Source organism: Triplophysa rosa, linkage group LG10 (assembly GCF_024868665.1).
Source record: "Triplophysa rosa linkage group LG10, Trosa_1v2, whole genome shotgun sequence".
Taxonomy (NCBI): Eukaryota; Metazoa; Chordata; class Actinopteri; order Cypriniformes; family Nemacheilidae; genus Triplophysa; species Triplophysa rosa.
The window spans coordinates 13,301,684-13,328,122 of NC_079899.1; the positions used below are offsets into that span (position 1 = coordinate 13,301,684).

Here is a 26,439-nt window from a genome sequence, read left to right on the forward strand (position 1 = left end):
GGCGCCTTAAGATCACATGTGTCATTAAAGTACCGCGAGAGCAAAACGAGACCAGCCGCCTAGGTCAGGCGCTGCAGTTGCTCAAAATCGGCTGCGATTTTGCCTTGGTGACGACGCACTTTATTCTCATTGGCCAGAATGTTCACGTGAATGTGTTGCGTGTTTATTCTGACACACTCAATTACGATTATACTCACAAATTTGATTTTTGTATCACATTTTATGTTTATCGTACTGATCTTAATGCAAAAAAAATAGGTATTCCTATCATATTCACTTAATCTGTGATAAAGAAATGAATATCCCGTGGCCTGCTGTAGGTTCAGCTCCCTACGGGAAGCACGAAGTGTCCGACCTGACGGACGTCTTTTTACTCCTCCCCCGCCTGCAACCGGCTGATCTCGCCAGTCAGTGGCAGGCTAGTATGGGTCATCTCGAAAAAGCCTTGACACTTGAAGGGGAGGGGTTAACGGATGCTCCGCCCAAGCCATCTAATTTACGTAATTTGAGATGCATAGTCATTTCAGGGCGGAAGTGCATTTTCAAATTTTAACTGAAGATTATGAGGGTACATGAATTTTAAAAAGAAAATGACCCACATTGATAAGCTATTTACTGAAAACGCTGAAATATTTCATGAAACAAATAAGAATTGTATTTTTTTTATTTCACTGGGACTTTAAAAAGTATTCAACCAAAAGCAGAAAAGATTCAAAGAAAACATATTTGACTCGTTTTAAAGTCTCAGTACTACCAACACACCAAAGTCCACACATTTTGTTTATTAATATTCTGGTTTTATTTTATATCTCTTTTGGCTAACGTACAGTGCGAGCGCAAAGGATTGTGGGGTAGGCGCGTATGTTTCCATCATGGCGGCGTCAATTTCGGGTTACACTTTTAGTTCTGTGTGTTATCACAGTGCCAACAGCAATTCCGACCATGTAAGTACTCTGCCACCCGACTTTGTGAGTTAACGTTAATGGTTTAGGGCACGACCGCATATCGAAACAACGAGCAGATTGCACCATTAAATCAAAATTAATTCATTTCCCGGTGTCATCTTCCTGGTGTGGCTGCACAGGGGCTGTGTCTTAAAACCCTGTTAGCTGTCTACCTAGACAACATTGCAAGCTGTCATAGGCTAGTTAAAAGGATCGATTTTCCTAGTTAGTTGTTTTTTTAGAGAGTTTTGCGTTAGCAGCATTTTCAGGTATAATAGGTCAAGTTGAGATGTCCCGGAATGCGCCTCTGATTCGTAGAAATGATGTCTATGTAGGCAGCTCCCTAGGTTTAGTAACACAACCCGGATGACAGCTGGCAAGCCGACAGCATTTACAAGCTTGTCAAAAAGTGACATTGCCATTTAAGCGTTGCTTGATTGTTTACTGTAATGTATGTGTAACACTGAGTGGTTTTCAGTGTGTTATATTTCGACTAGGTCGTGTTACAGGACGTAAGTCACATTAGCTTCCCGGCTAACTTGTTTGTCAGCAACAACTGTCAAATCCAAACTATGTAACAAGTCGCGTCATATTTAATAGAATATTATATGTAACGTTATATAATACAACTCATATGATGATATCTGTACACTCTGCTTGATATGATAACTGATCAGCATTGTTTTGTGCCTGCACTATTATAAGTTTAGGTACTTTGAAGTACGTGCTGTTCCATCGAGCATGCAGGCTTTGCATAGTTGTTATTAACAGGTTTATCAGTTAACTTTTTGCTTAACCTGCTGTAAACCTTTCAGTCGTTTTTTCTTTAATAATAATCTGATTGACAGCAATCCTATCTGTGATCTGAGCATGGGACTATGACAAAATCTAAAGCATTTACATGGCTTTTGATGCTAGAACACCTTCGTAAACATAGTTTGATTTTTATTGCAAAATGTATGTTTATGTTTACAAACATTATAAAGTTGTGGAGTCAATATTAAATGTGCATGTGTTTTGTTTATATGTATTAATTAAGTATATTTTCTTAATTTTACCAAATTAAAAGTAGGACAACTGTGTTTCTGTTATAGCAGTTTTGTTACAGCAATGTTTGGTTAAATATTAGGTATTTTCATTATATTTGACTGTTTAATTGATTTCTGACTTTTTTGTCATTCACATGCAATTGTAAGTGTCCAGACAGACAAACAAGTTTGTTTGTTTGTTTGTTTGTTTATTGACTTTTCTAGGAGGGCTTCCTGTTGGGAGAAGTTAGACAGGAGGAGACTTTAAGCATCAGTGACTCACACATCGGTAGCTCAGAATTCCTTAGTGTAATAGGTAAAACCAACTTTGCTTACATAAACAGTGCCAAAGCTATAGACAAAATGTAATCCTTTCATTTTAAAACCTTGACAATGCAACATTGAAACATGGTGTATGCAATCTTTGAATTCCTAGAATATCAGACTCACGTCATAGACATAATATGTTGGGTGGGGTAGTATTGTGAGTGAACTGTCATGGTAGCTGGAAACACGGGGGTCTTTATCAGTAGAAGATATGGCATGACCTACTCACAGGGTCTGATGCAAGACAGAGCACATGACATCACTGCATGATCAATGTTTGGTTAGGTAGAGAGCAAACTGTTTGCTTTATGTCAACTAGGCCTATCCAAAGTGCTTTCGACAAGCTTGGTTGTCAATAACCTGACAATCACCCAACTGTTTGACTAACAAACTGATAACAAGACATGTTTAACTAAGATGTGCTTAAGAGTTTTTTTAGTCGTGCCAGTGACCCACTTAATTCTGTTTCAATATTTATTAATTTTGCACTTCATTACTTAACAACATATATTTTCAGTTAAGATAGGAGATAAAGCCTTATGTAGACAGTGTAGTTTTTCTCCAATATTTGGGGGAGAACATTCATTTTCTGATGCCTTTATCTCAAAAAATCAGTTTAGAAAGACCTTACAAAGGCCTTTAACATTCAAAAGTGGTATTTTTTAGATAACATTCCACAGTTGTGTAGGCTATGATCAAATGTTGTTAGAGGGAAGAACTGATTCAAGTATTCTTTATCTATTTTTCATTGACTCATGTTCAATGCCCAAGCTTATTTGGCAGGTTACTGAATAAAGAGACATTCATTTATCTATTGTTTTTCATAATTGTCAGATTTATTTGTCAACGTTTTTTATTTAATCATTTTGAGCTATTATAGCAAAAATTTGTATCAGATTTAGATGAATCAGATTTAAACGTATTGTCAGAGAAATTAAAAAGCAATTAATATGATTTGATGACTAGTCATATGTTCTGCTTGTCTTTCAGAGGTCCACAATCATGAACCTTGTGCAAAACTGTTTAGGTGAGAACTTCCAAAAAATCCCTTTGGATTTAGTCGACGTTTTTAATATATAATTGTTTTTAAAATTTGTGTATTTTACCTACTGTTCATATACATTTTAATGTCTATATTACAGTTTCCCTGTAGTTGACTGAAAGTAACTTTTTATGTTTTCAGCTTTTATGACTATGCAGGTAATATAAATGAAGAATATCTCAACCGAATCCTCAAGGACAGAAGAAAAGTAAGCAGTGCTGTTATCTGATTAATATCATGCGTTAAAAGTTTAAAAAAAACAATTGACTGCATTTTTACAACTTCTTGATTTGTATCTATAAAAGCAATTCTCCTGTTTTTTATATACTATGCTAATATCCGCTTGTTAAGTTGAGATGTAAGAAATACTATCTCTGTGTCAAAGCCGCCACTTGTTTTGAAGGTCCAGTGTATGAAATTTAGCGGCATCTAATGGTGAGGTTGCAAACTGCAACCAACGGCTCGCTCCACCCCTCCCTTCGAAGCACTATAGTGGCTGACACAGAACTAAGATGTCATCACATTTCACTTCTTTGCTGAAGGAAATAACGTTTTTACGAAACACGCTCTGTAGAGCAGTTTGTCTGTTTAGGGCTGCTGTAGAAACAACATCAAGAATTCCACGTAAAAGGACCCGCTGTGTATTTAGATAGAAATAGCTCATTCTAAGGTAATAAAACATAATGCTTCATTATGTAAGGTCTTTATACACCTCTAAAGACAGTGTAGAATATATAGTATATATTGCATTTCTATCAGTAGATCCTCAAAAAAATGACACACTGGACCTTTAAGTGAGACTACTAACTCAACAGTCGTTTATGAGCACAATTTTTTCATATCCACACATTTCAAAATCATAGTCATATTCATGAATGCACTACACCTGTAGGATTGAGCCCTGCTAATCTCTACCTGCTTCTGTTCGTTTCCATGCAGAGTGTTATCGGCTGGTACCGGTTTCGACGAAACACCCAGCAGCAAATGTCATTCAGAGAGCAGGTGATCCATAAGCAGCTGACTCATATACTTGGCATCCCAGATCTCGTCTTCCTTCTGTTTAGCTTCATCTCCACAGCCAACAGTTCCACGCATGCTCTGGAGTATGTGCTCTTCAGGCCCAACAGAAAGTACGTAGACGTAAAGATTTTTTCTTGACATTTCTCATGTTTTTATTTGAAACTGCTGATAATAACTTTTGGTTCTGTACCTCAGGTTTAATCAGAGGATATCTCTTAGCATCCCAAACCTGGGCAACACCAGCCAACAGGAATATAAAGTCTCTTCTGTACCCAACACTTCCAAAAACTACGCTAGTGTCATTAAAGACCACGGGTGAGACTTACTTGGCATTCTGTGAAATATTTTAATTAAATTTCACCTCCACTGCAAGTTGATGATAATAAACAGCACGGCATGATGGAAAGATCCAACTTTGCGTGGAGCAAATTCATGAATATTAACGGATTTATAATAACTGATTGCTAATGAAATCACTTTGAATTAATAGGGCTGAGTTCTTTGATAAGGATGGGGTGATGAAAGACATTCGAGCTATTTTTCAAGTGTATAGCGCTCTTCAAGAAAGAGTGCAGGTGAGTTTTACCAGCTTTGTCGACTTGTCAGTAATGTGACCACACTTTTATGACTTAAAATTTCTTCCTGTCTTCCAGGCAGTTTGTTGTGAAGTCGATCAGAGTGAACGAGTGAGAGAGAAAATCCAAGAAGAGGTGAACAAACTCAAAGACGAAATCGCTCTCAGGAAACTTAATGCAGCAGAGGAAGAGAGAAGTATGTGCTGAACCCTTTGCATTTGTTACGGTATCTGTTAACAAACAGAGGTTTTGAATATCTTACTTGTTACCTTTGTAGGACTCCAAGAGGCAACCAACGCACCCGACACACTTCCCGATGACTCGGCTCCGCCCGACCCCTCACCGTCGACTCTGACGCGAGCCGAGCTCTCCTCCACTCCCTCAGCGGAGCCCAGTTTAGAGAGACCTGTAAACTCCTCATCTCCACAACTTTACAGCACAACGCTGCCTCCGGACTCACCGAATGCTATACTGCTGCCTCGACCACAAGCCGTGGGCTCGCCCGGCCACCCTTCGCCCGGTCTGGGCCTGGGCAACGGAGACGGCTCGAGCTCGGATTCACTGAACCGTCAGGCCACCGGACAGGAAGATCAAGAGGACGACGATTATGGGGACAGTAGTGAGTACGAGAACTTGGTTAGCGAGCAATTGCAGCCGTCGTCTGTAACAGAAGCCGTTACATTGGGGCGACCTGCTACCCTGTGGCCTGACGGAGATGCTCACAGCCCACCGGGCTCATAGTATTTAAACAGAAGCTTGGGGATAGGGATAAAGACATATATACGAGATTATGATTGTGAAGAAAAGGATGGGGTGTTATTCAGAAAGCAGAGCAGCACTTGCCTTTTGCAAGTTGAGAAAATATTATCCTGATGTACACGGTTGAGAGTTCCAAAGTGCTTTTGGAATAACATCGCCATCCTGATGGGCCGATGGACCCTGTTCTCTTTTCATGCTTTGCTCTCTGGTTGTGTTTGGGTGGAGAGGTGTATCCCGCTTACCGGTTCTCTCTTGGCATTTGCTACCTACCGGAATTGTTCAGTTCATTCACCATTTACCTCTTGCACTTTTCTGCCTTCTTTTGATCTGCATTTGAATAGAAAAGCAAAGGGAACTGTGGGGTTTTTTGTGGCCTTCAAATTCATCTCTGCGTGAGCTTAGTCCATGACTGTTGTTCAGTGCTTCACAAATGAGACAGATTAAAAAAAGACTAAATGTACAGTGCTTAGGACTGCACCTTTCTGACACTTGATGTAGAACGGTTCTTGTTCTAGAAAAGTTATTTTATGTTGTTTTTATCTTCTGTTGAGTAATATAATGGCCTATTTGTGAAAACCATCTTAAAAGGGTTTTATTTTATGTAGATCACTAATAATTTCATTAGGTTGATTTAAACTAACACGTTTTTGTCATGATGAATGAACTGTTGTTTTCTGCTGAAATTCAAACGTTTTTACCAACGAGCTTTAACATAATTTACAGTCATGCTGTTTGAAAGAGCCAATCCCGTCAGCCAATTAGAATTCAGCCTTGATTTCATCGGACGAGGCAAAGATCAAACAATGACATCATCAATCTCAGGATTCTTTTACAGTACCAGGAATGTTGCTTCTCACTCTTCATCTTGTGTTTATTTTTTTCGAAATAATGCAGAGATTACTCAATTTAACGCTCCATGGTAATGTGAAGTAAAGATGTTTAAGGTACATTGAGCTAGCTATAGGGATACTCCACCCAAAAATCATAATTTACTCACCCTCAAGTTGTCCATAGTAGGAAAAATTATTGTATCTTTTTTGTTGTTCTGCTGAACACAAAATGAGATATTTGGAAGAATTTAGGAAAGCAAACCGTTCTAGGGCACCTTTAACTACCATTGAAATTTTTCCTACTATGGGAGTCAATGGTGGCCAAGAACGGTTTGGTTACAAGCATTCTTCCAAATATCTTTCTCTGTGTTCATCAGACTGAGTTTGTGAGATTCGCGCAAGTAGCGCTTTGAGCATCGTTCGCACAAAACACTTGAATGAGACTGATTATCTGTTGAGTTTGTTCACTGAAAGAATCTCATTTTAGTCTTGTTTTTTATCTCAGGATCTGACGCTCTGACATTTATCTTGACAGAGGCCAAGAATGTCTCACCTTTCATTCACTATACTTCTCCAGTTTGGGTTGTGCAAAAATAACAAAGGCTTGTTCACTGGCATGAGTGTGAATGGGAGTCCACTGACAGATGTTTCAGTCAGTATCGTGTTGCATTGACTTAGTCCTGGTTTTCAGCCTCGGCATCTGTTTTCTTGTGTAATGCCAAAATGTGATGGCACCCTTGCTTTTCAACAATAACTGAACAATGACACTGACATGGAAAAATGCCACATTTAAACTACACGGTCTTGTTTCGGCAGTCCCTAAGAGCTTTAAAAACAACTTTATTATACTAACACTGAACATTTTAGCTATACCACTTGGGTTCAGCAGAGTTTCTGATACAAAGTGCAGCTTAAAATGATATATATGAACACTTTTGTTTTTAAAAAATGTACTATTTATGATCAATTAAAATCTTGTCACGGTTTGCAACAACAGGTGAAACAGCCCTGTAAATTCAATGGCAAAATGTAGAGATGGTTGCCATTTTGCCTTGTAACATAATAGACGCTTTCAAATCTGAAATGAAATAAATCCAAATATGGCCATTTGAATGGTGAAATGATGCTTGGTTAAAGTCATTTGATGAAATTACGAAGAATATGTTTATCAGCTGCAGGTCGAACATGAATGTTTTTCTGCAAATCGAGCAGCTGTGAGTGATTAACATTGTTCCCATCAGAACTGGAGTCAAGTCTCTTAGTGCATGTTATGTTTTACAAGTGCAATCTGTGCTTGGCAGGCTGTTGCACTACTGCAACAAGCACCTGCTCGTATTAACCGTTCCCATTCACTTCTGCCGTAAATCTGCCACCATGTTTACAAATATAAAGTGGGATCCAACAGTCTGAGATCACATTCAAAACTTGGATTCCAAATTATTTATGCAAATTTGACATTGTTTAAAAGGACAGATTTCCTTGTTTGCTTATGGGAACATTCTGTTTTAACACAATGCATCAGGGCTTTCACAAATTTGTGCGGTCTGTGACAGCTGGAGAACATGCTGTCAGTAAAGCAAAAGTGAAACCGCATACTATGAAATTCTGAAACCCAGATTAGTTTTTCAGTATTCATTTTCACTAGTTTTGCTTTTTAAGGTCCAGTGTATGAAACTTAGTGGCATCTAGTGGTGAGGTTATGAATTACAACCAACGGCTCACTCCACACTTTATACACCTCTGAAGATATAGGTATGTATATAAGATTGCATATCTGTCAATAGATCCCTGAAAAATGTCACACTGGACCTTTATAAAGCACTTTGATGCATAGACCAACACTACTCAACAGTGGCACAACTGCATTTAATGTATATAATGGTGCATTTCTGTCAATAGATCCTCCTAAATATAACACATTGGACCTTTATATATTTTTATTATTCATTAATATTAGAAAAACGGAAAATGGGTGTTTTAACTAGTGGTCTCAGACTTGGATCCAACTGTAAGACAAACTCCCAACTGTAGTAGGATTCTAGTATTTTAGCAAACAGATTGCATTATCAGCATTGGTGTCATAAAGGCTTAAATTATCTCAAGACTTTTGAATATAATAAAATGTTTTATAAGGGCAATTGTTTCTTCAATGTGATCCGTATCTCTTTTTTTTAGGTTGATCAATATCTTGCCGTCTGTAAAATACACTCAGCCTTCACAGGTGAAGAGAGGAAACAGCAAGACTTTAAAGAGATCAGATTTTGACACAAGACAAGATTTCCACCTCCAGCCAAGAATATCTATTCGATTTGTTACTCTTCACACAGACAGAGAGCAGAGATAACAGATGTATGATGTTAGAGCAAGAACAATCTGCTTTGCACCAAGTGTGCCGGTGTCAAATTCTCACAAGAGGACCGTGAAATCTTTCAGCCGTACTCAGACTGCAGAACAAGAACCCAGGTGGTATTGACATTAAAAGTAATTTTGAACAATCATTTTTGTGTTTTTATCCAATAATTGATTATCTTTAACTTACAAAAACTCCTCATTTGTTTAGGGGGCTAGGTATGTGAATGTTCGCAGCAAAAAGATGTAAAGGTTGTGCCTAACAATATGAAAAAACATAAATAGATGAAGTGCAGTAGTGCACAGTATTATATTTGGTTGTGTAGTTGATGTCATGGCCTGGTGGTGGCGCACTTCATTCACAGGTCTGCAGTGCTACTCTGAAACTCAACATTTTAAACAGGGCCTTGCTTTTATTACACATAAAACTCACAAATAAAATTAATAATAATATCAGACAAACGCCATTTGTCAAAATCATTTATTTACTATAATACATAGCAGATGATGTTAAAATATTTAGTTTGTACATCATATGAGGCAGTCATATGAACAATGTTGCCCTTTTTTTTCCGAACTAGACTAATGGGATCCTAGCAGCGGCACACACTCCTATTGAGCCCTTTCCTCAGTTTTATTGATTCGATTAAGATATAAATCTCAACTTAGAAAGGTTTGGCGAAAACCTTATCGCTTCTGTTCACATACAGACTCCCGCATCACTCGCTCAAAACTAAACATCTGTGTTGTGCTGTATTCCAAACAAAGACTGCAAGCTTTCTACACAGCATCTGTTACAGTGGAACAAAATTCAGTACCATCTAATAAAAAAAGTTTTATAGGGAATTAAGTACAAAGTCAATGAATCTAAGCCCAAATTTTTAATACATCATACCACAATGAAATCTGATTATAGGTTTTACAAGATTATACAGAGCTCCAGTACCCCGTGATTTTTGTTTCGTCAACTCTCAAAGCTGACGTTATATATACTGTATATATAGAGATATTTATAATTTCTTATTTTAGGGAAACAATGCCAAAATATGATATTAAAAGTCGAATGATGGCATGACAAATGAACGAATAGAACAATTTAACCCCAGTTTAATGTTCCCTCAAACAAGTTAGTTAAAAAACTGGCATTAAAAGCATTTAACTCTTTTCCTCCGCTTGAACTCTTTCAGTTATCACAAGTGGAGAATGACATGCAAGTTCAGTTCAGGAAATGAATAAACAGAACCATGGAAATTACGAAGGTGGTCTACGCAACTGAAACGAGACAAAAATGAACATTAAACGAGACGGAGATAACCAGGCCATCTTCAAACACCTGGATCTCTGAGATGTGCCAAATGGTTGCAGTGGGCTCTTTCCCTTCAGTGGTTTCAAGGGCACGACGGGCCCAACGTCTGCAGGACAAAATGCATCCTGGTGCCCCTGATTTTTAATTCCATCCCAAGTAGAGCAAATCCTCGGGATGCCACCCCCCCCAACAACTCCTGCTGTCTTTAAGATAAAATATCCTAAAAGTATCTCTTTAGTCCATTGACACAAAGAGGATAAAAACAAAAAAGACAAAAACAAGCCGTGCGCGTGGTGTTGATTTTAGTGATTGACAACTTCATTGTCTTTACAAACAAACAAACAAACAAAAAAGGTCATATAAATATATCGTCCTTACGTCCATGTTTAAATTTAGTGTATGTGCATGTTTGTCGTGTCAAATTTACATTGACATTTTTTACATTTTTATATTCATATTCAGTCTGGCCGAGAAGCATAAAAGGGAAAATAAAAACGGCTCTGAAAAAACGAATGTCTAATGCAACAGTCACATTTTCCTTTGTACAAAATCTTTTTTAATTCACTTTTTACACGCACGGGTGCACGCGCACTGCAGTCAGAACATCAAAAGCAGGGTCTATATGAGGGGTTCGGGGGGTAGCGGGTGCTGGATCTGCTGCGGTTGGAGTGGTGGAGGGAGTTGCAGGGCCAGCAGCGACTCCAAGCCGTGGCCGTGTGGAGGAGGGGTTCCCTCAGCGCTGGAGGGCTCCGTGATGTCACCGCCATAGAAGAAGTACTGGCACTGCTGGATGAAGGTCTCGATGACGGATTGGTTGAGTTTGGTGGTGGAAAGCGTGTCCTTGTTCTCAAAGTCGGGCCGCATCAGTGTGGGCCAGAAACAAATGGAGAGATTGTCGGCGGTCATCAGCGTGGTCTTGCTCTGCTGACTTACCCTGGTAAAGAGAAGAGGAGATGCAGAGATGGCTTTTATTGTTTAATTCTATTAATTTAAAAATGTATTGAGTGAAAAAAAATCTGAAATATAATGTGTAGTGAAAGATAATAGGTTTAATAATACAGAGGTTTAATAGTACATTAATGAGAATTCAGAAAACAGAACACAGAATCTGAGGCGAAAGTCCATTTTTTAACAAAATATTTTCTACAACTGAATGATAAGGAAAATAGTGTGTTACATGGAGGCTGAAGATCAAGTTTAACCTCAAGAGCATCTCAACATTCCAATGCTTTTTCCTTGCTTTAACCTTTACTATATCAACAATTACTTTAACAATTCCTAATACGTTATATTTTCATTTACAATTTAATGGAAGATCGTAAAAATAAATCCACTGAAATAATGTGGACTGACAAATTGTGCAAAATAAGATATAGAACGCGTATTACAAATAAAAAGGTTCAATTCAAAATTCACATCGACTTTATTTCTATAGACAGGAAAAGGCTTTACCTGTTGAGGTGAGTGATGACGTATTTGAAAACATCGTAGTTTATAGGAGAAAATTTTCTCACGATTTCCTTAAGCACCTGCAGCCTCTCGTAATAATCTACAATTTCTGGGGAGAGACACATTTAACATAACGTCATTAGAAGAAAACAATCAGGCTTAGAAAAGTGTGCTAATATCACAAGAAATTTATTAAACTCATTTTATTGTTTCCAGCAAAAACGCAATAATAAAGACCAAGCAACCAAAATAATAACAGTTGCGCTGGATTTACACACACTGTTTGGGCCCCAACACATTAAACACAGATTATTGGGCAATGATGTACAAATTGCAAATGCTGAAAAAAAGCTGTAAGTGAAGAGAGAACACCATCCCGGTGCTTAAAGTCATTTATCTACAGCGGCGTGGATCAGAAATAATGAGGAATACATCACAGGGGGCCTGGATTCAATTCAGCCCTCGGAAGCATCAAACGGAAATGCAGATGCATTTAAATGACTTTACCAGTTTCCTTGGGCTGGGATTAGACACGTGGTGATGGGATTAATATCGAACGTAGTTGAAAGCAGTAGAAAAAGAAACCGGCTATGTGAAAGAAAAAACTAGACTTGTAGGCTGGAGAGGTAACACAAGCAGGTCTTTACATGTTTTCATGTATGGAGCAAACGTGAACATGCCAAAACACGCTCCCTTGAGTGGCAAAACACTCAGCAAAATGGCTGCTTACAATATCAGGAAACGCAATTCCGCACAACATATCAGTGTCCAAGGACACCTGGTTCGTTTGTAAATCGTAAGGATCAACGTCGAGTCCAACTGCTTTTAATTTCAGCAAATAATTGCGTGTTTTAGTCCCGGTTTAAGTGTTCCTCCTATTGAAAGCACCCATTTTGCTGCGTGTTTTACCACTCAAGGAAACGTGTCTTGGCACTTAAGGGGGCGTCTCGCGGCGTGTTCACGTGGGAAAGTGACGTCAATGCATACCCTCTATTGTACATGCTGCGTCTGTCATCATTTATTCAGCCTTATGATGTTCAAAACCTGTATACAACTCTTTCTTCTGTGGAACACAAAGAAGATATTTAGAGAAAAGTCTCAGTGATTTTGTGTTCACACAATGGAAGTCAATGGGGTCCAATGTTGTGGTTACCAACATTCTTAAAAATCCATCACTTTTTGTTCTCAAGATAGGAGTAAGTCATTCTAAAATCATAATCTGTGCAAGTACTGTTGGTATAAAAGATAGAGGTAGTATTTCAAATGACGTCCTTCCTCAGTTTCAAAGCACTTCTTTAGTTCTTAGTATAAACACGTCTTTAAACCTCTTAAAACAATACATTTACAGCTACATAAGAAAAGCCGCTAACTACCACAATAAATAAAAGTCTTAACCCATTTGCAGTGAGTAAAATGTGATTTTTCCAACATAATCAGCAACCACAAACTTTACAAAAAGAAAAAGTGGAAGAACAAAACAGGAAGTGATGGTGTCGATACTCACTGGCTGCTTCCACTAGTTCTGGATGGAGACTGTACGGTATAAGGGGGTCGGGAAGGTCGGCGAAAAAGGCTTTCAGAGCCCCAGCCACGGCGTTCACAGCTACATCCATCACAAACAGATCTATACTGTGGTCTGGAAGAGAAAGGAAAACAGTGTTAGCGTGTGACTGCCTCATGTGTGATGATAAAGGCAATAAAACAACTAACTAGATTTAGCTGAAACAGAATGAAGGAAAACTGGGAAAAATGAAAGTGAGGGAAATAATGATGAAAGGGGGACAGAGTTGTTTTAAATTGAAATGACAGCTGTCAGATTAAATCTCTTTAAAAGGACTGAATGAACACAAGAAGCAGCTAATTCACAGATTTGTGGGGATAGAGAAAGAGAGAGAGACTAATAGCTTTTAGCTAGCGTGCAGACTGATGCCTGCAGTGGCTCTTTTGGGTGAGCGATGGCTCACTGAGTGAATAATCTGGTCAGTCGCTTGAAGATTTTCACCCGCTGCACAGCTCACCAGCTAGAGATGACAGTATATGATTTGAAAGATGTATGATAACACAGTGTGTGTTTCATTTGGTCACAAATTTATTTCCTGTAGCTGAGCTGCATATATAAACTACACTGTGTGATGAGAAAAATGTGAAGTGGTACAAATAAGAGTGTTGGAAAGTGTTCGTATTTCAAGCAAAATGAGGAAGAACCTGTAACTAAGGGGAATTGTTTGACAAAACATGAAGTTGTTTAAGAGTTTAGTTGTTTTTGGCTGCCGAGCAACAAGGCAACGTGTCGCAATAATATAACGGGCTCATCGAATTCACCACATTCAATCACAGTTAAAGCGTGTCCACATGAGACAAGATCGCAAAAGGTACCGTTTCTAAGTTATTTCGTGTTTTCCACACGAGCCACAGCGGCGAATAAGCAACAATAATAAGCAACAATCGATCGTAAATGTTCAAAGAAAATTACATCACACGATGCATCTGATGCGAACATGTTCTCAGCATTAATAATATAGCTTTACTGTTAAAACTATTAAACTTAGGGATAGTTCACCCAAAAATGAAAATTCTGTCATCGTTTCCTCACCATTTCCTCACGAGTCTTTTCTTCTTCTGCAGAACACAAAAGAAGATATTTTGAAGAATGTTGGTAATCAAACCATGGCGGTACCCATTCACTTCTGTTTTATAGACAAAAAACCAGTGCAAATCAATGGGTATCGGCGTTGTTTGGTTACCAACATTCTTTAAAATATCTTCTTTTGTGTTCTGCAGTGACTGTATCTGTCTCGATACATTTCCGAGATGGATTTTAATTTTCACTTTTGACAGCATCTAATATCTGTAGTTTAGTCATGAGGAGATTTGAGTAAAAGGGAAAAAATACTGCATAACCTTACAACTAATGTGAATCACAGCTTGATGGTAGCCTGCCGGCAGCACGTCTCTCAGAAGCCACAAATGTCAAGTTTGTTTTCATAGAAATGGTCCATTTGCAGTGTGACAGATTATAATCATGTAATTCAGTGCTTTTTTAAATTTATTTGGCAGCTGCATTCTTTTAAGATGCTGAATGGAGAGCTCGCTGTTTAAGCCTGGATGCTAGAAATGTAGGAATTGAAGCACTGGGGAACAAGTTAATATTTCACTGAGTGTTGCGGTTTGGTGGCCAAAGTACAAATGACATCGAGAATCTCATTGGTCCAAAACCCACATAGACGTATAGTAAACAGCAATGGTTATGTTCCAATTGGCTTCTTAAAATCATATACCATCCATAAAGAGTAGATAAGAAAGTACTGTACTGCAATAAACAGCGAATTTACAGAACAAACTGTTTGACTGGCAAACCGCTGGATAAAAACTTCTCTATGTAAAAACTGCAGATAGCATCTCTCAGGATAGCCTTAACCATAATGAATCCAAGAGATATCCAACTATTGTGCAAGACCAAATCAAGTAAACAATTTAACCGTGAAATCTATTCCTACATGTGTTGTAGCAACATCAAACGCACACATATGAAGCCTGATTTTCCCACAGAGTTCGAATCAGTACATACCCTGGTCAAATTGTTTCTGAATGTTGTCTTGATCCGTCTTGTTTCCGCTCACTCGATAAAGGCCCTCTGTGGTGAGACCTGCGAATTAAGAGCGACACTTCATTAAAATCAATCCTGAAAAGGTTACGCAACAAAACCTCAGTGGAACAAAGCAGTTCCAATGTAGTAGTACCATATAAAGAAACCATAAAAAAGGTGATTTGAGAAAACAGCATATAGGGCTGTCACGATTATGAAATTTGGCTGACGATTAATTGTCTAATAAATCATTGCGATTATGACGCTTAATTGTCTGTTTTAGAGCTTTGACTTTTAATTCTCATACATTTTTTATTCAGCTTTGAAACGACCATATTGTTCTGAATAAAGACTGTTCTTTTTCTTGAAAAAGCATAGGAAAAAATTGGGTCATCATACTTAAGGTTTAGGCTTTTAACTGTCAATAATACAACTGCCACATACTTGTAAATTAAGTAAATTGATCAGGAGTGAATTGAAGCCACCATTAAAATACTATCAGTCATAGAAAAGCTTCTAGTCTGTTTTTTTCTCACTTGCAAGACTACAATAAAAGTTTACTTCTATGTTAATGAGATTTCGGTAGACTGGTTTTCACACTGAAATAATATTAAATTGTACTGCAGGTTATTTTTATGGTATATGCTTTAGTTTTTTTTTAAGTGATTGTGTTGTGGTGGTACATTTTACAAGTATTACCATGCTTTAGTTACAATATATACAATAAAATATGCAATATGCAGATGCACTACAGCTCCCCCTAGTGTCTTCTATAGAGATGTGCAATAATTGCGATGATCTGAAACCATAGCGATGAGGTCAAACAATCGCGATGAGACGATTATTTAATAATCGTGACAGCCCTAACAGCATAGCTATCAATGCTACTATTCCATACTAAACATTGTAATAGGATAAAAGCTATTGCAAAAAGAAGAGAATAAACAATAAGGACAAGAGAAAAAAAACGAAGCCTATCTATTTATGGATTTTTAACATAAAAACATACATTTCATAAACTCATAATTGTTTAATAGACTGTATGGATGACATTTAGGACATACACATACATATACACATAAACACACACACGCGCACATTTACGCATTTGGCAGACGCTTTTATCCAAAGCGACTTACATTGCATTATACTATACATTGTATCTGAGTATGTGCAATCCCCTGGGATCGAACCCATGACCTTGCTAGCGCCATGCCATGAGTCCATTTCAAAATTATTCTCTGTTTTACTGAATTGACTATTTAGAGGTATGTGTTTAAGTAAAATTATTAAATTTTTGTTTCAGTCTGTGAACTACTAACAATATTTCTCCCAAATATTTCAAATCAAAATATTGTTTCTATTTGCATTTACTTGCAGAAAATGAAAACTGGAGAAATAGGTCAAAATAACAGAAAAGATGCTCTATTTTATTTGAGACATCAAATACTACAAAGCAAACAAGTTCATATTCACTTTTAAGCAATAGAACACATTTGTACAAAAAAAGTTCAAAAAAATATTTTGTGATAACCTCAATTTTTATCACAGTTTTTATGTGTCTGCTGGATGACTTTGTCACTACTGAGGGTTCATTTTGTTGAAATTCAACATGGACTGGAATGACCAGAATACATCTAGAAATTGGAATGGTATCTTAATTTTGTGTGTAATATGTATATATATATGTATACACACTTAAATAGAAATGTACACAGACCGGTGCAAATCTTTCCCTGAAGACCGAATACAACTTAAACCCACACCTCACAGAACGGTTCTTATGCTCAAATATTTAACGTCATGCACTCAAGCTGGTAAACTGGGCCACTCTGAATGGATGAGTGGACATGCGGCTGATATCACGACCAGACCAGAAAAAGTAGGCCAGTAATGCAGATAATACCGTCAAATACAGCCCACAGTTCCCCGTTGCCTGACAGATAACACCGTTTGTATCTCTTCTTTTCATTTGGTCTGATCCACCAAAGCTCGTTTTTATCAAGCTAAAGATAGCTCTGTGAAGCTGTGACCTTGTGTGCAGCTCTGCTCAGGCCCCCGCACTCACTGCTGAAGCCTTGTGGGCCGCTAACTGCTTCAAGTCAAAACTGCGCATTCTTCAGATGCTCCCACATGTCAGAGCTAGTTCTTCCTCCTCAGAAGTGGGAGGTTACCGAACGGCACCTGTTTAACTCGCGTTTATTGGAAGGGCAGGTGTGCGTGACGATTATGGGCTGGTTCGCTGCCTGGGTGACCTCACAAATATGGAGGACTAAACCTGCAAAAATTATAAATAAATAAATGTATAAATAAATAAATATATAAAAGAATAAATGTAATAATATGAAAATAAATAAAGGAATGAATGGTTTGATAAACAAAATAATTCGTTTTAGCTATTATTATAGGAAGAACTTTGTCATTTATCTCACCGTCAATCTGTAATAAAACATCAATAAGCGCACCTAATCTAAATGACACACAGTCATTTGATGCATGGTTATCGACTTCATTGGCTAAATGCTGTAACTCTCTAGCTAATTGTGCGCCCGCCATAGTTACTTAACGTTATACACGAAGCAAACGATCAGTGAGTGACGTGAGTCCAAAACAAGACAAGAGTAATCGATCAAACGCTTCAATCTACGCTGAACCAATAGTAGGCAAGACCAACCCATCTAATTATCATACAAGACACAGAAAAGTAAGAATAAATTCAAGAATAAATAAATAAAAGTGGAAATAAATACATGCGATAATAAATAAATATAAAAATAAATAAACGTATAAATAAATAAATGTAAAAATAAAAGGAAATGATAAATAAAATAATCTAAAAATAATAATAATAATAATAATTAAAAATAATTAAAAAATGGACACAAAAAATAATAAATCAATTTAAAAAATGAAAAGAAAAGTTAAAGCTAAGATCAATAATAGCTAAAACGAATTATTTTGTTTATCAAACCATTCATTCCTTTATTTATTTTCATATTATTACATTTATTCGTTTATATATTTATTTATTTATACATTTATTTATTTAACATTTTTGCAGGTTTAGTCCTCCATACACAAACAGGTTACAAGGTGTAACAGAACAGAGATCCTTTGAAAGATGTGTCTTTGTATTGGCTATTTATAATACAAATTTTATAATGGAAAATAAAACTGTTAAAAAGTTATTCACAAAATGGATGTAATATAAAAATATATTCAGTATATCAACCCACCTAGAATCTAAATGTGAACTAGAGAAAGCTTGTAGCTTGTTGTTATGTGATGTCATTGAACTAAAACTGTGGGCATGTGCATTATTGGAGGCCAACAGATGACCCATGGAGATTAAGTGATGCTTTACTGTGGTTCCCATGCAATGCCGTGGGTTTGGATCCAGCGCTCTTGTCAGGCCTGGTGCTGTCATGTCCAGTCTGTCACTGTGAACAGAGCGTGAGCTCACTAACAAGTGCAGGAGCATGTCGACACTAACCGCACTGTATGATATCAAAGACAAAGCTTAGAAGGAGTTCACAAATACAAAACTGTCAACCTGCTCAGGAACATGTCAGCTGCAGCTTATTTACTACAGCAGTGATAAAGCGCAGTACAAACATTCGATACAAACACTCGTATGTTCCTTGAAATGTAGCCAATAGGGTGACACGCTTTCCAAGAATGATTTGTGATGAACAGTAGAAACGGGATTCAGCCAGAAAAAAATCACTTCCCAGCAGTGATACAACAGTATCAGACACTTGCCAAATAAAATCATCCGGGTTATAAAGGTAAATCCACATATCCATATTGTGACCACCATTATTGTGAGACATTTTTGTTCAGTCCATTGAGTCCATTGTTTTAGTCCATTTAAATATGACCGTTTTATTCAACAAATATAGTATTTTAGTTAACAATAAAATGCAAAACAATAATGCCACACTTATTAGAATAAATGCTAGAAAACAAAAAATAGTCTCATCCCACCTTATTTCCTGTCAGTCTACACTAAACTATATAAAGAAAGCTGTAAAAAGACCAAATATACACAGATCATATCAACAAAAAGTTTTGATTGTGCCAAAATTTGGCAAAATAACAAGACTAATTAGCTACTTTATAGTAGTTAATGCATGATTCATTCTTTATTTCATTATGTATGCTTTAAAGTAGTGTTGTCAAAAATATCGATTTTTCGATACATATCGATTCTGAAAAATCTAAAACGATTCCAATACTCATGTCCAACAGTATCGATATATCGATGCCAGCTGCGCTTTCCCATTCTCTCTCTCCTCTCCGACACACTGCACGTGAGCGGCACGCAGTATCAACAGAGCTCCGCCTCCTCTCACTGACTCGTCTCATGCGCTCATGTAAATTGTGCGAAGAGTTGAAAGATGGCCAATGCGGAGTCTTCGCAACCGGCTTTGGTCGACAAAGAACATGGCAGGAGTGCTGTTTGGAACTTTTTCGGCTTTGAGGCAAATGAACATGGAAAGGCGAAGGACACAAGCAAGCCGATATGCAAGCGTTGCTACAGAGGAGTGCTAACAAAAGGCGCTAACACCACTAATTTAGCAAAGCACTTGAAGGACCGACACGCGGACTTGTATAAAGAATTTAGAGAGGTTGGTAACTGTTCTCGTTTTAAACAAAAGTGTAGCATTAATCACAAATCAAATTGATGTGTGTTGACCCGTTTTCCCCTTAATTGTAATATAAACCCAAGACAGTTGTCAGACTAAAAATTTCGGACAAAGTAGTTGCATCTGACAAGAAAATGCCATAAAATTATGTAATTTATTAACTCTCGTGTAATTTCAGTGAGCGTGTGATGCACGTTTGCACTTTTGTTTACCATAGGGCTCTATGTGTGCGCTGATCAATGATAATGTTAAAGCCCAAATTAAAATCTGCTCATAAAATACTACAGTTCATGATAACTCTGGGTTATTTAATTAAATTAACACTTATACAACTTTTGATTTTATGTAAATGTATTAACAGTAGATTAATAAATACTTGAAGTATTTGTTTATTCATGTTTTTGCAAGTTATTACCATTAACATAAATTCTAAGATTAGGTAGTTTTGTTCATTTTAAAGGCCTGATCTAAAAATTAAATGTGAAATATTTCCTTTATAGCTTCAGAAGGAAGCTGAGAATCCATCTACAGTGAAAACCCACTCACAGCCCACCCTACTAGCTGCTTTTGAACTACGAAGAAAGTATGAAGCAAACTCAAATGAAGCAAAGAAACTGAACAGGGCCGTAGCAGAGTACATATGCATGGATCAGGTCCCTGTCTACACTGTTGAGAAACCTGGGTTCAGACAACTTCTTGAACATTTAAATAGCAGGTATGCCCTTCCTTCACGGAACTACTTCATGTACACTGAAATCCCAGCCCTATACAATGAAACAAAAGAAAAACTCATGAACAGTCTTGGGGATAAACCTTTTTTTTCATGCACCACTGACCTGTGGACCAGCAGGGCCACTTCCACATTCATGGCAGTAACTGTGCAATTTATAACTGAATCCTGGAACATGCAGAGCTGGTGCTTGGGGTGTGTTGGGCTCAACTGTGAGCACACTGCAGAATGCTTGAGGGAGGCCTTGGAGGAAATCATACAAGAAACGTGGAAGCTGGATATGTCATACATGGCTGGTATCACCACTGATAATGCCTCGGCAAACAAGAAAGCATTTCAGCAGGACTTCACATGGGTCCCCTGCTTTGGCCACAATTTACATCTTGCCATTAACAAGGGCCTGGATATAGACCGTGTGTTTGGAGCACTGTCAAGATTGAGAAAGACAGTGTCTGCCTTCAGCAGGTCACCGAAGATGTTTCGACAGCTGAAGAAGAAACAAAAAGATTTGCAACTCCCTGAACACAGAATGATCCATGATGAGCCCACACGCTGGGACTCAGCTTATGAAATGGTGGAGAGATTTCTAGAACAGCAGCAGGCGGTCTGTTCTGTTTTAGCTGATGATCGAAAGAAATGGCACCTCATGCCTAAGGATTCAGACATTACAGTTCTTGAGGCTGTAAAAGATGTATTGAGCCCTATCAGCTCTTTCACGGATGCCCTAAGTGGTGAAAAACACACCACACTCTCTGCCGTTCTGCCTCTGACTTGGAAGATCATCTCTACTTTGACAGTTGAGGAAAGTGACAGCAACCTAAAATGTCAGCTTAAAGATCGTATTAGAGAAGATCTCAGACAGAGATATGAGGACACACATCTTCAGCTGACACTGAACACAGCCACGTTTCTCGACCCAAGGTTCAAAAACAGTTTTGTTACTTTAGGAGAGGAGGTTAAAAATAATCTTGTTGTCAATGTGAATTTGGCAAAAGAAGGGGGCCAAAGTCAGCAAACATCTTCTCCAGGTGACAAGCAGCAACCAGCAAAGAAAGCTAAAAAAGATCTGAAGGGACTGTTAACAAGCATACAAGGGGAAAAAAGAGTGAACTTGGAAGATGTATCATCCAGAGAAGAGAATATTGGTGCAGAATCGGAACTCAAAAATGAGTTCTCAGTATATGGAAAGATGCCCGAAATCTGTGCAGAAGAGGACCCTCTCTCATGGTGGAAGACCCATGAGAAGACTTTACCTAACTTGGCCCAGTTTGCTAAGAAGTATTTGTGTATCTCTGCATCAAGCTCAGCTTCAGAGCGTGTTTTTAGTACATCAGGGCTCATTTGCAGTCCAAGAAGGGCACGACTTACAGAGGAACACATTGACATGATGGTGTTCCTAGCTCAAAATTTGAATGTTGCAAAGAAACCTTAGGCTATAATTAGGATGTCACTCTCACTCACATCTGTAGAAAATGTGTCCATTTAATGGAATAATAATTGTTCCCATGTCATTTTTTTGTTTATATATATATACTGTATATATATATATATATTTTGACATGCTTTGCGAAAGAAAAATATTTTTCTTAAAATACAAAAGATTGTGCGGTTTTATTTATTTTTTCTTGCACTTTATTGCCTTGGAATAAAGGTTTTTGACCTGCACAATATGTTTTTGTTCATGTTAAAATATACCTCATCCAAGCTCAATTTCATGTTCTAGCCTTGTTATATTTATCTTTTAATAAAAAGAAAATGTATTAAGGCCTTAATGTTGTGGCAGTTTTTCCCCGTGGTATCGAAAATGGTATCGAATATCGATATTTTTCTAGGTATTGTATCGAAATGAGAAATTCCAGTATCGTGACAACACTACTTTAAAGTCCCCCTGTAGTCAATAAATGTATCCCTTAAAACTCATCTTTGATCATCAAAATTACATATTTAAAGAGTAAATATTTTGTGATTTTTAAGGTCCTACTTTGATTTATGGAGTTTCCAAAAACAAGTTTACGTACATACATGGTGTAAAAACACTTTCCTTTTCTAATAATAGGCAGTTATTATTACCTCACTTCTTGACTGACTCTCAAATTATTTGTTCGGCGATTCATCTGTCTAATCTCCTCCTTTCTGTGAGCCTACTCTGATCTGATTGGTCAGATGGTCTAGTCTGCTGTGATTGGTCTACCACGTGCAGTGTCGCAAATGGAACGTAGGCGGGCATTACAAATCTGGAAAGAACGAGTCGACTCCTTTCTTCCCTAGCCAAGAACTTTGTTATTCGTTCACTTTCGGCTTTACTTGGCAGACTGCTTTCCATTTACACACAGCAACATTACACACTGCATGAAATGTAATTTTAAGGACATTGTAATAGTTACTCTTTAAAGTTGTTTCCTGTAAAAAAAAATATTTGTGCTTTGAAATAGCTTAAATGTAACTACATGATTGCTTCATTCAGTATATGCTAGGGGTGAGAATCCTCTGGTCCTTTACGAATCGATTCAGAATCGATTCTGAGGGTCATGGCTCGATTCAGATATGCAAATTTGCATATTTATGACATCATCACGTAGTATTAGTCAGACTAGTGTTGGCACTATTGCTTCTAGTCTCCGAACTGTCACATACTGTTTTTTAATGCAACTAACTGCCCAATAAAGCCGTTCTAATAGACATTTTTCTGTTTCTGTTGTTCAGCAAACACATATTAAAAACACCACAAAGACATAATTTTTACCCCAGGGGTATTAAAAAACCTTTTGGAAAACCTTTTTATCAGTAATTGTGCGATTAAACACAGCAGCCACAGATTCTGTGCGCTGAAATGAATTCAGATGTGAAGATCTTATTTAGTTAAATCGTTCAAGGAAGTTCAATGTCATAGGTGTCATGAAAGCAGTAACAGGAAGCGTCACCAAGGGAAACTATCTTAATTTGGATGCACATCTATTGTCCCTCAAAGCCCACCCTATCCACCACTGGACTTTATCTGGACCTCCTCATCAGCAGATTATCATCACACACAGCCTCACAGGCAACAAAAGGCCATCGTGATGCAGGAAATCACAAAGGAAATGTCAAAATAGAATGCGTTTGCAAAAACATGCCATAAATCAAATCAGAAATACATTTTGAAACCCAGAAATCCAAATGCACGCTCCATTTACAAGCTTGACACATCAGTACTTCTCGTCAAAAGAGCCATTTCATTTCCACCCGGGCTTGGAATTAAATGAAACAAGGTACACAAAAGGTCAGTGTGGTAATGAAGCTTTTGTCATTGAGGGCCGCTGTTTTATCTCTAGACCGCCTGGTGAGTGTTTACACAATGGGAAAGTGGACAATATTACAAGCAAGGTGTTGCACCCAGACTCCACCTATCAGACGCTGCACTATGAGAACAAATGCATCATTGTCAGGTTGTTCATGAGAGTAAGACTGGACTTTACAGCAGTGCTTTACAACTGGTGGGTCTGTCCTGTTCAGAGAAAACAATGCTAAATGCAAATGGTAAAAGGCGACTAACAACATAACATGAATATTTAAGACAGTAAAAAGTAGGGCTGTGCAAAAATATCGATACATGTAACTATCGCAATTTTTTTTTTCCCGATAGTGTATCGATAGTGATACCTCTACTATCGATTTTTTTAAAATCATGTCATATACATACGGCCAAAAGTAAGTGGAAGCAAGCATGGCGAAAAATATAAGAACGCTTAGAGCTCTCAGAGCTGATGTGTGGGTGTGCTCTGGTTTTCAAAATAAGTCATGGAGTAATGAGTTATATCAACTAATGCTGTTTGTAGGCTTCGCAAGTCATGACACAAGTCACTTGGCTACTGCAGTGCATTAGACAAAAAGTTTATTAAGAAAAGTAACAATGACATTTATTGTGCTTTCACGGATGTGACACCAGCACATTTACAGCACGGATGAACCAGAGGTTTTATACTGCCCGTGTTCAGTGTTTTAACTGTAATGCACCACAACAGCCAAGTGACTTGCGTGAGCCACCTTATTCCCCTGTGCTACCCACTTGAGGGGCGCAATCCACAGTTTGAGAACCCAAACCTCTGATCTAAAGGTCCATGAATCGCACATCATGGCCACTCTGCAGAGGTAAGGGATGTTTTTACACTTATCCTTAAAGAAAACCCTTTTCTATTTAAAGTATTGCAATATATCGCAAATGTGTATCGTATCGAAATACATAGCAATGTATTGTATCGTGACCCATCTATCGTGATATGTATCGTATCGGGAGGCACTTGCCAATACACAGCCCTGGCTCATAGGCCTGGGATTATCAAACCAAAACACATTTAAAGGGAAACTCCACCGAAAAATGAAATTTATGCCCTTTGAATGTCAATTCAACGCTCCCGGACGGCCGGACCTCATCAAAACATTATTAATTTGTGTTCCAAAGATGAACGGATGTCCTAGGGTTGTAAAAACAACTTGAGGGTGAATAATTCATGGCAGAATTTTCATTTTCTGCACAGTTTACCTTTAACACACATTTACCAACTGATATGAAGACAACAGAAACAACAAAAATCTGTTTACTTTTACACAATAAATTATACTGTGGTACCCTGTCGGTCGCCACATGATGTCCAATGTCAAAGCTGGGTCCTCGGGCAAAACTAGATCCACTGCTAGTGTATAATGGCAAATGTCACGCGCCATATTTCCTCCCATGTAACCCTGATGTCCGAATAGGGGTCATGCAATAAAAGGACAAGGCTTGGGGTCAATGCTACAGCACATGTCTGCGTGGAATCAATGTTCTTGCTTTAGCGCTTAAATAACGTCACGCCGGGACGGTAACCTTTTTACTGAGCTTTCTTTATGATGCTGTCATCAAATCTTTTCTGAAAAGGGTGTGCCTGCAGAGGAACGCACCAGGGATGGGCTGCTATCAAAAGATTCATACCTTCACAGAGGCCTGTATAAACAACCCAACGCAGAATACTATTCCCAGTGCTGACTTTGATCCGTTTCATATGCAACACCTTGCATTTGGAATTGCAACTTTTGTGGTTTTGAAATGTTTGGGTATCTCAAAAGGAACAATTTGCTTTAAAAGCAAGCGTTCCTTCGAGGTACCCAGATGGCTCTGTTTTACAGTGCCCAAACTTGAAAGCACAGCATGAATGAAAAGTTAAATAAATACATAATTTCAAGACGGTGTTAAAACACAAGCTCTGTTCCAAAACATGGTAAGACCTAGACAGTATTTTAAAGGCATAGCTCCCCCAAAACTGAAAATGCTGTCATTATTTACTCACCCTTAAATTGTTCCAAACCTGTATAAATTTATAAATTTGTTCTGCTGAACACAGTGAAAGATATTTGGAAGAACTGCTTGCATCCATCACAAAAAGTGCAATCCCACAATGCATAGCGACACACGTTACACAGAAATACCATACAGCAAGGCAGCTCACTGCACTTTGGAACATAGCTTGTCTTTTCAACAGACCGTTTCGCAAGATGTAAACAACACAGGTCCAGAAGCGCTTCCTGTTTTAGTTTTTTAATACTACGCACACTTTAGCACAAAATACAACCAATAGAACATTAAGAGCTAAATCAAAATGTTAAACAAACCTTTTTTACAAAACAAAAATGTATGTGTGAAATGAAAAAACTGAAACAAGAAGTGCTTCTCGGTCAGTGTAGGAACCGTGAGTCACTTCAGCCATCTTTCCAGTAACCATTTAAATCAATGGGAAGATTTTGTGCATCCCATGCTGAACTATTATACACGATCACCATCTGCGTAATTATTCCGCACATAATGCCCACCCCCGCAGTCGAGTTGAGGACC

The 26,439-nt window shown here is 37.9% G+C and overlaps 2 protein-coding genes across 2 annotated transcripts in view; one reads left to right on the forward strand and one right to left on the reverse strand.

Moving 5' to 3' along the window:
- The first annotated feature begins 854 nt into the window (after positions 1–854).
- abraxas2 (abraxas 2, BRISC complex subunit) lies at positions 855–9,314 on the forward strand. Its single transcript, XM_057343303.1, has 9 exons — positions 855–944; positions 2,198–2,288; positions 3,290–3,326; positions 3,483–3,549; positions 4,281–4,471; positions 4,557–4,676; positions 4,852–4,936; positions 5,015–5,132; positions 5,214–9,314. Exons 1-9 carry the CDS (start codon positions 873–875, stop codon positions 5,675–5,677), a joined length of 1,245 nt encoding a protein of 414 aa, XP_057199286.1. The 5' UTR covers positions 855–872; the 3' UTR covers positions 5,678–9,314.
- A 24-nt stretch (positions 9,315–9,338) lies between these two features.
- arhgap5 (Rho GTPase activating protein 5) overlaps positions 9,339–26,439 on the reverse strand; it is a 41,059-nt gene continuing 23,958 nt past the window's right edge. Inside the window, exons 4-7 of the mRNA XM_057343304.1 lie at positions 15,198–15,275; positions 13,134–13,265; positions 11,633–11,738; positions 9,339–11,114 (exon numbers count right to left, since the gene is read on the reverse strand). Coding sequence (XP_057199287.1) covers positions 10,799–11,114; positions 11,633–11,738; positions 13,134–13,265; positions 15,198–15,275 — 632 coding nt within the window. The 3' untranslated portion in view covers positions 9,339–10,798. The remainder of the gene's footprint in view (positions 11,115–11,632; positions 11,739–13,133; positions 13,266–15,197; positions 15,276–26,439) is intronic.